Here is a 13938-nt window from a genome sequence, read left to right as displayed (position 1 = left end):
TTTTTTGTGGAGGGGGGTGGGGGGCTGATGGGGGGCGAGGGTAGGAGGTGGGGGTGTAAAAAAATAAAAAATTGAAATTAGAAATATCTTTTAAAAAACAATTTTTAATATATTTTTGGGAGGGGTAAGAGTAGGGGTGAGGGTGGGGTAAAATAATTGAATTTAAAAACAAGCTTTAAATTATTATTATTTTGGGGGGGTTGGTTGGGGGGCTGGTTTGAGGATAGAGACAAAATAAAATTGATTTTTTCAACAAAAAAGTAATTGTGGTTTGAAGTTGGAAGAGGGGTTTGGAAAATGTTTTCTTTAAGTTTTGAAGGGAGGTCATTTTCCTTAAATTTGAGGAAAATGAGTTGATTTGGAAAACATTTTCCAAAACATTTAACCCAACCAAACATGAGAAAATTGGAAAACATTTTCCTTCATACCAAACACACCCTAAATTACCTATTTTTTCTAACAATCCAAACCCGTTACAATCTGAGAAAGACGTTTGTGGACAAGCATGTAAATATAGCTTCTCATTTTCTATCGAGGAAATGATCTCATATGTGCACTTATCAGTAGAAGAAGTTAATCTTACAATACATACGTTATGTGTTATTTTTCTTATTGATTTCATGTGGGAAAAAATCATATAGCGTAGAATAACATTTGTAATGAACTACAAAATCATATTTCTCTTTTCTATTTTCTAAAGGTTAGGCAATAGTTATTTTTGTTGTTGCTTTTGTCTAGTTATTCTCTATGTTGTGTGCTCCTTTGGCTTCAATTCCTTTTTTGTTCACTAATTAATTTTTTTTTTTTTTATTTGGCAATAAAATATATTTGAGCATCACTATTAATTGATTCTAAGTTAAACAAAAGAAATCAAGAAATTGAAATATTGTAACGTTGCTTAAAAACTAAGAGCTACAAATCCAAGCTACTCCCAATTATCAAACATGTAATAAAACTTCAAGCTAGCGGGACTCATATATAACTGGAAAAGGAAAAACAAAATGTTTCCCGCTCCGGTGTCCGATACTTGGTAAGGCCTAAAAAGGGGAAGGGCATGATTTTTTCCATAAACAAGTTCGAACCCGAAACTTTTGACTACAAGTGGATGGATCTTATACATTTCACTACAATCTTGATTGGTAAAATTAAATATCACATCAAACTAGCTAGGCTCTTTCTTGAGTCTATTTCCAAATAAATTTATGTTTAGTATCTTGAAATCTAAGATTATTTGATTCCTTTGTTATGAACTTACAAACATGAAAAATAATAATGATTCTTGTCCAGACTGGCTAAGTTAACTGCAAGTCCATTGGCCCATTCTCTTAATAACCATTTTAATAGGGGAAAGCCCAGAAATGCATGTCCAGCCCATTAATGTCATAAAAAAAGAGCAACTTTCACATATTACAAACATACAAATCATATTTTTATATTACAACTATAGTTTACATAATTGCACTCCATAGCAAATTTTATGTTTGATATGCAACTTTTAATTTGTATAATTCGCTAGATACATCCAACTTTATACAAATTATTCAGTTTTGTATTATTGTATAAATTATTTATACATTGTAATTTATATAATAAAATCTGTATTTGTATAATTATAAATGTATAGGACGAAAATATATGTATTTGTATTTGTATATACACTTTTCTCTCGCTTTATACAAACACAAATGCATATTATACATTTTATACATTTGTATACCGAATGGGTAATTGTATACCGAACCAGATGACAAAAAAATGGATGTTTGCTGCGAATTACAAATAAAATAAACTATGACTATAGCATTTAATTTGAATTAATAGTTTGCTATTTCATACAATTTTCCATAAAAAAAAAGATTAAACACTATCTAACATATTATACTAGTTAAGTTTTTCATAAAGCTCTCTAAAAGAACACGAAATATTGTAGCAACTCTTTTTCAGTCGATCATTCTCAAGGAATTGAGACGTTAAGATTTAAAGCTATGCCCTATTTATAACCTAGAGTTTAGAACTTCAAGTCCAGAGTGACCACTTCAAAAATAAAATGATTAAAAATTAATGTGTAGAGAAAACTAAGGGGAAACAGTGGAATATTGCTATGCAGAGGAAAGGGTGACCCAAAAGAAAAATTACAAACATCAATCAACCCCAAATTGTAATTCTACACAAGAGACAGGTTTAAAAGTAAAGTAAAAAAAAGTGTTGAGATACATTTAATCCCATATGATTTGAATATTCAGTTAATATAGGGACATATTATGTTTGTATTTTGAATCTAAAAGGAAAAGTTTGTTAATAATATCCATAGAGAAAAAAAATTGTTATCAAAGACATGTGCATATACGATAATTGGATGAGGTACCTACCACCCTTGAGAAGATTTTCATTTGTGGAATTTTACATTCATTATCTATTCGTTATAATGAAAAACTTCAATATAACTTTAGATGTCTTTAACTCTCAATATTAGCCCAAACAAAGAAACCAAAAACTCATGTGAAATGTAATGTAAGACGTAAATTTTTATTTTATTAATGTTTTTTTAAATTTTATTTTGCATGTTACGTATTATCTGTTTTAGATTACTAATAAATGCTATAACATAAAATTTTTATTACCTTATAAATAATTTGATTGTATAATTAATTTTGTATCGTCAATACATAAAACGTAAACTAATCTATATTCAAATAGAAATAATAAAAAAAACATTTACTATTATTTGACCATATTACTATTGTTCCATTCGATATTTTGATTTGAATACTAAACTACATTGAAGTTAGACATATAATACTAAACTACATGGAAGTTAGACTTGTCATGTTTACATGTGATATATAGATACATATGTGTCAATACTAATGGTTAGGGTGCGATGTATATGATTTTCCGACCTTAATCAAGAATTAGAGATTCAAACCTATAAATAGAAAACTCTTAAAATGAAGCGTTTTTCTTTTAATAGATTCTACCCTATATAAAACCTGATTAGTTGGACTCTAAAGCGGATAATAAACACGATAGGAAATAAAAAATAAAAAATCATCTAGCTACTTCAAAACACGATTTTTTTTACCGGATATCATTTATCTGTGAACAGTTTGTACCAAATTTATGATACATACAGTAATCCTAACAAATGTTTATTATTTGTGAGGATTTTATGGTAGTCTCATCCAATAGATAGTATTTGTGACCTGCTAGGACATTATTGCCATGAATTGTGCAAATATAATCCTTATGTGCGAGTCTGATTCAAGTATGTAGAATCTTTTTTTTATAATGAATGATAGTAAGATTCGTTCATAGAATCTTTGCCTTGTTTTACCTGATTTAAGGTGTAGTCATTTTATCTAAAAATTTCAATTGTTAAAGAAATACTTACTTTTATTGAGTCCGGAGTCAAAAGGGCAAATAAAATTGTCAAAAATTCCAAAAGGGCACATCAAATTTTTTTAAAACCAAAAGGGAAAAATAGCTCCTGACGAAGCGATTTCCCTCCGACACAATGACGAAAAATCGCTGCTCTTTTGCAAATTTTTTTAATTAAAAATCGCTGCTCTTTTGTAAAAAAAAATTTCATTAAAAATCGTTGCCACAACAGCGATTTTAAGTCAGAATTTTTTTTTCCTTACACATCACTGCAGGGGCAGCGTTTTTCATGCCTAGTGCTATTATATTCATTCCTATTGTTTAATTATTAATAATATAAAAATGATAAACAAGACGGACATTATACTCAATAAAATTGTTGAAGTATGAGGAAAATTGAATTATATATCATAAATAATAATAAAAGAATATTAAATTAAAAAAAAAACTTTTTTTAAAAAAATTCTTAACCAAAATCGCTGCTATGAATTTTTTTTTACAAAATTGCTGCCCTGGCAGCGATTTTTAATAAAAAAAAAAGAAAAAAAAGTTTTTAGACAAAATCGCTGCTAGGGCAGCGATTTTTTCGTCATTGTGTCAGAGGAAAAATTCGCTTCGTCAGGAGCGATTTTTGCCCTTTGGTTTTAAAAAAATTGATGTGCCCTTTTTGGAATTTTTTGACAATTTTTTTTGCCCTTTTGACTCCGGACTCTACTTTTATTTACTTAATTATATTTTCAACAAAATCGAGGGACAAAATTTACTAAGGGGATAAAAAAGTGCAAGTAATCCTGTAACTACTAACTACTGCTATCAATGGCAGAGCCAAGAATTTCACGAAGAGGGTAAAAATTTTTAACAATAAAAGCTTTTTTCAAAAAGGAGAAATTTGAAAAAATTGTTATTTCACGAAGAGGGTCCAAAAATTAAACAACAAAAGCTTTTTGTGAGATTTGAACATGCGAGCACTGACTCATTAAAGATGTCTAAACACACCTTCAAGGTATCTTAAACCATTAGGCTATAACAACCTATTATGTCAAGGCTGTTCAAAATATGTTAGTATTTAATCACTTCGTATATTATTTTAATTGTATGTGTGATATTTTTTTTTAACGAAGAGTGTCCACTTGGACACCCCTGGCATACATGTGCCTACGCTGCCTAGTAAGACATGCCCATTATATTGCTTCTTGTCCACAGCAAAAGGCCAAAGGTTGAAAATGGATGAATAATAATAGTGCGTTAGAACTATCAATATTTGTCCCTTCAGAAATTACAAGGCTCTTTATTAAAAGAACAAATTAAATTCTTTTTTAAATTACAAGACTAATTAAGTAATTATCATCATGTTACAGCACACCACTTTCCATATTTTTCACGATTCTTTTTCCTGCAAAGTGAACAACTACTGTTGGTGTAACTATTGAACAAAAAAAGTAATTTATGCTTCTTTCACTAATCACGATCTATCTTTTTTTCATTTTAGAATTAAAAAATAGAAATCTATTGGCTTAAATTCCGGTGAGTAAATATCTCAAAAGGTCACTCAAGTATGTGAAATTATTTGAAAAAGTCACTCAACTTGATTTTGTATCAATAAAGTCACCCAAGTTATGAATTATTTTTTTATAAATCGAAAAGAGTGCGATGATATCCAATCGGGCCCAAAAATCACATGTTAACAACTAAAATTACTCCAAGCGACTCTTATCCCAAAAATATATGAATGCCAGCTATTGAAAAATAATCATGTGGTTTAAAATTCATCCTACAATTGTTGTAAGATAAAAACATATCTATCTATCTTTTCAGATTCTATTTTGTTACTCCCTCCGTGCCATTTTATGTGGCACCATTTTCTTTTTGATCAGTCCCAAAAAGAATGTCACATTTTCTTATATGGTAAGTATTTAAAGGTACAATTCATCTTTTACCCTTGTTGATCGTACTTAATATTAAAGATAGTACTCCAATACATTTATGAGGAGAGCGAAAAAGTGAGTCTACTTTTTAATATGACTATTTTTTGAAGGGGCAATTTGATAAATATTTTAAAGTCTTCATTTATTTCTTAAACTTCGTGCCCGATCAAATATTGCCACATAAAATAGGACGGAGGGTGTATTATTATTGTTTGAAAACGAAATATGTTTGGCCCATAAATTGACGTTCCAGAACTGAAGGAGATGCGGAATCTCATGTTAGTAAAGTGAAACATATGTCACTTTCATTAGTCAAGTGGATCTTATAGATTCTAAATATGTCGGCGGAACATACCCTTCATATTTTATGTAATGATAAATTAGTGACCTGTAAAAACTATAATTGACAGTTTGGTCCCTTTACTTTTTTGTCCATTTGTTGAGCAGCGTTTTTCCCGTGAAATTGAAAGATCCCGGTAAAGTTGAAAATATTAAATAAATTTTTAAAAGGAATATATTTTTCTTTATATAAAATCAATGAATATTTTGATGTATTACTATACTTTTTTAAAATCGAACCAACAAATTAAAATAGAAGGGAGGGAATCTACTTTGCACTAATGCAAATATGCGTCATCTTCCACCTTTAGCCTTTGTGTCTTTTCTGCTCTAATAGATTTCTTTGGGGTCAGTAACTATTGGTTAAACTAAATCAATCTGTCTTCTGTCAAGTTAAGGAAATGACATTATTAAGGACTAGATGTTATATATATAGTATCGCAAGAAAAATAAGTGATGTCATTTATAATTCAACTTGTGAACGTCCATTTTGAAAAAAAACGTCATATAAATATGTCCATGCAATATATAATCACTTGTACAATTTTCTTCAATGTCATCATGAAATAGCCACTTGAACAATTTTCTTCAATATGTCCATCATTACTAATTACATCATATAGATATTTCGATTTTCCTACAATTATAAGAAAACTCTTTTTCTACGTACTTTCGGTTTGGACTTTATCAATCATAGTTTTTTTGACGAATTGAAAAGGAAAGCCATGCTCATGAAGCACAAGTGCACAACATGACTATTACTATTCATAGCAACCAAAAACCTATGAAACAATAATAATATTTTGAAAAAAAACTTCAGATGTTAACATTGGTTAACTCATTCATTTTAGTAATTGTTAATACTATTATGAATTATACGAAATTTCCTAAGGCTCTTAACTATAATCAAGATTAATTTCAATTTTCTGTTACAACTTTCGCACTACTAAATAAAGAAACATTAGATTCAATGCCCCACATAGATTTTCCCGAAACATCCATGGATACTAACAATTAATTTTCAATTGTAATGATAAATTTTTTGGAAGGATAACGATCAAATCACCTTTAATTACTTGGTGCGTGACTTTATGCATTCAAAAATTATATTATGACTTTGATATGGATGAACAATTTTACGTAAGATTGGGATTATTGATGTGTTACTGACGTGCCATTTATCTCAATTTTAATTGGATAGAATTTGTATCTGAAATATATTACGAAAGACTAATTCCAAGCTATCTAATTAATTGCCTTGTGATTTGCAGCTTAGTCATCAAGCCAACCAACTTCAGCCAATTATCGTCCTTATCAAGTGCTATATCGAATTTGACTAATAATTATCGTAACTTAATTTATTTATTTATTTATTTAAGAAAAAAACAAGTCGTCTATTAATTATATTAGTAGAGTGTTAAATGATTAAATACTTAGTAATCTTAACAGATAATTAATAAATGTTTTAAGCGATTTCTCTAATGAAGTATTATTAAATAAATAAGTATTAATAGATCTTTGGATTCCAGCTTTTACACGAGGCGCCGGCGCGCCGCCCTCTTTTTCTTATTTTATTTTCCTGGCTGCAAAGATCAACTTTAAGAGGAAAAATTCATACTTTGAATTTGCAAAAGTAACCAAATTTAATATGTCCAATATTGACCAAAAATGACCACCTTCACTAGTTACGTTTTATTGTTTTAAAATCATTCAAGGGAGGCCAATTTGATGTATGTAAGAAAAGAATTAAAGAAGAATTAAAGGGGTTGGTAAAGTTACACTCAATTGGTTTTACTACCTTCTCATTTTGAACATTATACTTCTTTCGAACCATTTTACCTGTCACATTTTTAATTCACACGCCTCTTAAGAAATTATAGATTATGACTATCATATTTTTATTTATTAGGTTTTGTTGTTTAAAAATGTTAATATTTTTCAGTAAATATTCTGTCTTGATCTCTCTTTAATTAAGTATGTGTACATGTTTATTTTACTTAAGAATTTTTATATTAATCAATCAATATTTATTACTTTAAAAATAATTATTACTAAAGACAAAATAGAAAGAATATACTCAATTGTATTTTGATTTTTTTTTAAATGACAAATATTTAGCAGTCCACAGAGAGTAGTTTGATATTGTATTTTATCTTACACTGTACTTTGACAGTATATAAAATACATTGTATTTTCATATCTCGAGACTCCAAAAAATAAAATACTATTTATAAGCCAATCAATCCTAGGAATCAAAACTGCAAAGTGCAAGCTGTTGATAACTTTATTTAACAATATCTTAATTAGAAAATCTGATGGGGTATCGAAATGAATACAACTAGATACTCTCATTCCAAAAAAGATTCTTTATAAAGTAGATTCCTCTTTAGTCCTTTTTTTTTTTAAAAAAAAAAGAGTATTTCTGTCCTACAACAATTTTTTAAGTAGATATTTTGTTAATTAATTTCTATAATAGTTGTACATTACCATATAATATTTCTTGATATTCGTTTCATTTAGTTGCTGAATACAACACAAAACTATTGCAAATAGAAACGTATTTTAAGTATATTTACATGTAAAGAAAAAGGAAAAAAACATAAATAGTATTGCAACGTGTACTTGAGTCACATCCTACCCCTAACATCACTCCCCCACCCAACAATTTGAGGAAAAATTATTACTTAGATGCAATGACGGAGTCAAAATTGAAGGAGGTTCAAAATCTGAAGAAATAGACACACGAATAATGGCGGAGCCACCATACAATTAGGGGGTTCACCTTTAGCGGAAAATCATATGATTTATACATAGTTAAAGTAATTTTTTAGGTATATATAGTAGATATCGAACCTCCTTCGACTACTTTGTGTATCTATTTTTTCAGATTTTGAACCCCCTTATTGAAAATATTGGCTCCGCCACTGCACACGAAGTAGTTGAAGGGGGTTCGATATCTACTATATATAATAAAAATTATTTTAACCATGTATAAATAATATAATTTTCCCCCGAAGGGGGTTCGGATACCCCCTTAGTACAAGGTGACTCCGCCCCTGCTTAGATGTACATTGATTATTACACTTTGTTTGGATGTTTATTACGTATTGTTTCATATGTATCATAGTGGATCGTGTTGTATTATATCATATTGTATTGTGTTAGTGAATATAATGTTTGGATATATTGTATCGTTTTTTGTCGTTATATAATGTCAGACATCCATAATTTGAATAATAAATCTACAAGAAAAGTAGGATACATGGTAGAACTACTATGAAAAGGTGAGATGAAATATCATTATTAAATAATGGGCAAAGGGTCAAAAATACCCCTCTACTTTGGTTTATTGTTTGACTTTATCCTCGCCGTTAAAACGAAGTTAATTTTACCCCTCCCGTTACTAATTTCACCAAATTTACCCCTCATTAGACGGAATCCTCAAAATTGACCCGAATTTAAAAAAAAAACTATTCCCAATTTTAACCCAATGACCCGACCCCATTTAGAATAACCCGATTAACCCTATTTTACCCATTCTCCCAAATTTCCTTTACCCATTTACCCAATTTTAACCCGACCCGACCCACCTAATAATATAACCCATTTTTGTTTATCTTCATATCCGTTCATCTTCATCTTTAAAATTAATAATAATAATAAAAAAAAGATGTAGTCTACAGGCTGATAGAAATGCAGACATTGATGGAGTTCATACTTTACAAGTGCTACTATAGTACATATTATTACTGAAGTTTTTACATAGTTGAAAAAAAAATCAGCAAATTAAAGCAAAAAAGCTGCTTGGAAAAGTTCTAACCCGCTGCCCAAAAAACATTAATATCAAACCAAAAAATAAAATAATCCACAACAAAGTTTAATAGCATACAATCAATGACAAACTTGAACAAGGAATATGAAAAAATGAAAAATTATGGGAGCTTGAACTCCCTAACCAAATCTGAAACACAGAGAAAAGAGTGAAAAATGTAAAAGAAAAATAAATCATAATAAAATATTAGAATTGAAAGCAAACAGAGGGTCACCGGAAAATGGGATGAAGCTCGGTCGTGGAGCCGTGTTGGTGTTGTTAACTGGTTCAAGAAATGGGTTTGCTGATTTTGGCGTTGGGAGAGAGGCTATGGTGGTTGCTGATTTGCAGAGCCTCGTCGAAATTCATGATCGTTGTTCACCGGAGTTGGAGCCAAAAACACCTATACAATAGAAGAAAACGTAAAAAGGGAAAAGGGAGGGGAATGGCGGCGGTCACTCTTCGCTGGAGTTCGTGGATGGAGCTGGTGGATTTTGGTAATTGTTTGATGGGTGTTTTCAAATCGATTGTTTACAGGTTGTTTTTGAAAAGAAACCCAAGTTTAAAGATGAAGATGAATAAGATAGAACAAAAATGGGTTATATTTTTAGGTGGATCGGATCGGATCGGGTTAAAATTGGGTAATTTAAGTAAAATTGGTTAATTTGAGTCAATTTGGGGCTTCCGTCAAATGAGGGATATATATGGTGAAATTAGTAACAGTAGGGTAAATTTAACGGCAAGGGTAAAGTCAAACAATAAAATAAAATTGAGGGGAATTTTTGACCCTTTTTCCTTAAATAATAAATGAAGACAAAATGAGAAGAAAATATTAAAGTAGCGACACAGACATAAAATAGATTTTTTCGTCATTACTTAACGAACAATAAATTTGTGTCTCATTGTGTCATATGTCATGCATGGCAAGCCTAGCTACCTGCTTCACCTCTGGTTCGAGTCTTGAAAATATAAAAAATTACTCCCTCCGTCCCATTTTATGTGGCAACATTTCCTTTTTGGTCAGTCCCAAAAAGAATGTCACATTTCCTTATATGGTAAGTATTTAAAGGTACAATTCTTCTTTTATCCTTGTTGGTCCCACTTAATTTTAAAATAATACTCCAATACATTTATGAGGAGAGAGAAAAGTGAGTCTACTTTTTAAAGGGCAATTTGGTAAACATTTCAAAGTCTTCATTTATTTCTTAAACTCCGTGCCCGGTCAAATGTTGCCACATAAAATGGGACGGAGGGAGTACTATACAATAGAAATTAAGTAACAATAAAAAAAACAGTTTAACTAATAATGTAATACAATATGATAGAACGAGTAACAACCATCCAAACAAGGTGTTAATTTATTGAAGATGCTGCAAGGTTACTTGAAATTTTATTTAAACATAATAACGAGTTATAAACAATTAAATTTTGTACGAAAGAATCGAAACGAATCAGTGATATTCACAGTTTATGTGTATATAATATTAAATTACGACGAGTTTAAATAACATGAAATGAACAACTAAATTATAGACTTCAGTAACACAAACTCCTAGAGTCCTAGTATATTGGTAATGTCATTTAAGTAAATTACAATTAAAAAAAAAATCAAAATACCTTTCCAATTTTACTATTTATGTCACGTGAGATTACCTCCAAGTAAATAGGAAATGCACGTGACAAACGAAAAAAAAAACTAAAATCTAAATTCCAGAAAGAATCTCGTGAAATAAAATACACGTGCACATGTCAGCGAGACTAGTGGTGACTGGTGAGTTGTCGATACTGAAAATTAATTTCACAAAATTTTGGTTGAGAGGAACAGCTCAATTCCGTCAAGAGCAATTAAAATAAATAAACAAAATAAATAATACTCTCTTTGTTTATTTTTACTTGTCACAGTTTGACTTGACACATTTTTCAAGAAAATAATTATTGATACATATATTTTACTGAACTATCCCTATAAAATGATGTCTTGAAAAATAAGTATTTCATGCTGAGGGTAAAACATGGAAAAAAAGTTACTCCCTTCGTTTCAAAAAGAGTGACCTAATTTGACTTGACACGGTGTTTAAAAAAATAAAGAAGACTTTTGAATCTTGTGGTCATAAATTAAAGTTATGTCAAATGTACAAAATTGCTCTTTAATCTTGTGGCCTTAAACATACCACGTGAAAAACTGAAATTAAAATGTTACCAAAAAAGAAAGAGACCATTAATTTTGAACAGACTAAAAAGGAAAAGGAGTCATTCTTTTTTAAATAGAGGGAGTATTATCTTTTCTTGATATGTCAAAAGTGACAAGTAAAAATGAACGGAAAAGTACTTCCTTCGTTTCATTTTATGTGAGTTAGTTTGATTCGATAATTGACACGGAGTTTTAGAAAGAAAAAAAGAATTTTTAAAACTTGTAATCTAAAATAAATGATAAAAATTTGTATGACTATAAATCATTCTTATTAAGGATGAAATTGACATTTTAACGTTAATATTATTTTTTGTTTTAGACGGACTACAAAAAATCATATAAACTAAGAAAGGGTGGGGGTAACAATTAAAAAAATCCCAAATAGAACCCAACTAGGATTTGTGCGTCTCTCTATATAAAGAAGGCAAAACACAATTTTACAAGCATCAAAGCAATTAACAAAATAGAGAGAGAAAAGAGGGAGAGCAAAAAAGGAGTTTATTGTAGAAATATGGGTGGTTGGGCTATAGCGGTGCACGGTGGCGCTGGTGTGGACCCAAATCTCCCAGCTGAACGTCAGAAACAAGCTAAAGAACTCCTTACTCGTTGCCTTAACATTGGAATCTCCGCTCTTCGCTCTTCTCTACCTGCCATTGATGTTGTTGAACTCGTTGTACGTATATCTTTTATCCACTCACATTCAGCCCTTTATCGCTTTGATTCGTATAACCAAAAAAAAATCTCAGATCTACATTTGTGTGAATTCCTTGAATGTTATAGTTTTTTGCATGTCGAATTTTTTCTATGATTTTGATTCTGGTTGTATATATAGGTGAGAGAACTGGAAAGTGATCCTCTATTCAATTCGGGTCGTGGATCTGCATTAACTGCAAATGGAACAGTGGAAATGGAGGCGAGCATTATGGACGGCGACGGTAGACGATGCGGCGCCGTTTCTGGTATCTCCACCGTGAAAAACCCAATCTCCCTCGCTCGCCTTATCATGGATAAATCCCCTCATTCCTATCTCGGTTTCTCCGGCGCTGAAGAATTCGCCAAACAACAGGTAAAAAAATTACCAGATTTATAAAAACAACATCAATCGTCGAAATTGTTAATAACAATAATCTAATAAATTAATTAATTTTTATTATTAGGGCGTGGAGATGGTAGACAATGAATATTTCATCACCGAGGACAATGTTGGAATGCTGAAACTAGCCAAAGAGGCTAACACCATTTTGGTACGTTAAACATGTCATAACATTTGTATAGCTATAAATAAATACCTATCATAACGTAAATCGAGTAATTGACAATTTTTCAAAATAATTTTTTCAGTTCGATTACAGAATTCCATTAACTGGATTGGATTCCTGTGCGTCATCCGTTGAAAGCCCAATTCGCATGAACGGATTACCGATAAGTGTTTACGCGCCGGAGACGGTGGGATGTGTGGTGGTAGACGGCCAAGGTAGGTGCGCCGCCGCCACATCCACCGGTGGTTTAATGAACAAAATGACCGGTCGTATCGGTGACTCACCGCTGATTGGTGCTGGGACCTACGCAGGTGAGCTTTGTGGGGTGTCATGTACAGGGGAAGGAGAAGCTATCATACGTGGAACCCTAGCACGTGACGTGGCAGCAGTTATGGAATATAAGGAATTGGGCCTTCAAGAAGCAGTGGACTTTGTGATTAAGAAGAGATTGGATAAAGGGTTTGCTGGGCTTATTGCTGTGTCTAATAAAGGGGAAGTGGCTTATGGGTTTAATTGTAATGGAATGTTTAGAGGATGTGCTACTGAAGATGGATTTATGGATGTTGGTATTTGGTAATAGAGAGATAGAGTTTATTAGGATGTTATTTGCTTGATAAATAATTATGTTTGGTAATTACTAGTACCAATGTTTTTAAGTTTAATTGTGTATTGGGCATCATCTATTGCTTCATAAAGTAATGAACTCCGGCGATTTTTGGTTGTTCATCTATCCATTATGCTAATTAGTCATCTTGATCATATTTTGCTATATTGAGAAGGATTCAATTCCACAGTCCCTTCCCCATTGGCCATTGATATTCCTTACGACTCTTCAACTCAATTACGTTTCTAATTCTTCCCCCCTCATTTGGCATTCTCAAAAGGTAGGTAGGTAGAATCCTCCTCCTGTAACATCACAGTATAATATTTTATAACGTGAAAATGACATTTGACAAATATAACAAGTGCACCAAATCATTTCCTCGTACATTTGTTGGCTATGAGTTACACGCAAATACTAATATTCCCAGCATT

At 31.1% G+C, this 13938-nt stretch overlaps 1 protein-coding gene across 1 annotated transcript; it reads left to right on the top strand.

Moving 5' to 3' along the window:
* The first annotated feature begins 12081 nt into the window (after window positions 1-12081).
* Window positions 12082-13631, top strand: LOC102584425 (probable isoaspartyl peptidase/L-asparaginase 2). The gene is made up of 4 exons (XM_006354780.2): window positions 12082-12317; window positions 12477-12710; window positions 12802-12888; window positions 12986-13631. The coding sequence occupies exons 1-4, from the start codon at window positions 12156-12158 to the stop codon at window positions 13478-13480; spliced, it is 978 nt and encodes a 325-aa protein (XP_006354842.1). The 5' UTR covers window positions 12082-12155; the 3' UTR covers window positions 13481-13631.
* The last annotated feature ends 307 nt before the right edge of the window (window positions 13632-13938 follow it).

The sequence above is a fragment of the Solanum tuberosum genome, unplaced genomic scaffold, assembly GCF_000226075.1.
Source record: "Solanum tuberosum cultivar DM 1-3 516 R44 unplaced genomic scaffold, SolTub_3.0 scf00184, whole genome shotgun sequence".
NCBI lineage: Eukaryota > Viridiplantae > Streptophyta > Magnoliopsida > Solanales > Solanaceae > Solanum > Solanum tuberosum.
The sequence above is the reverse complement of the archived record's forward strand: the minus strand, read 5'-3'. Positions and strand labels throughout refer to the sequence as shown.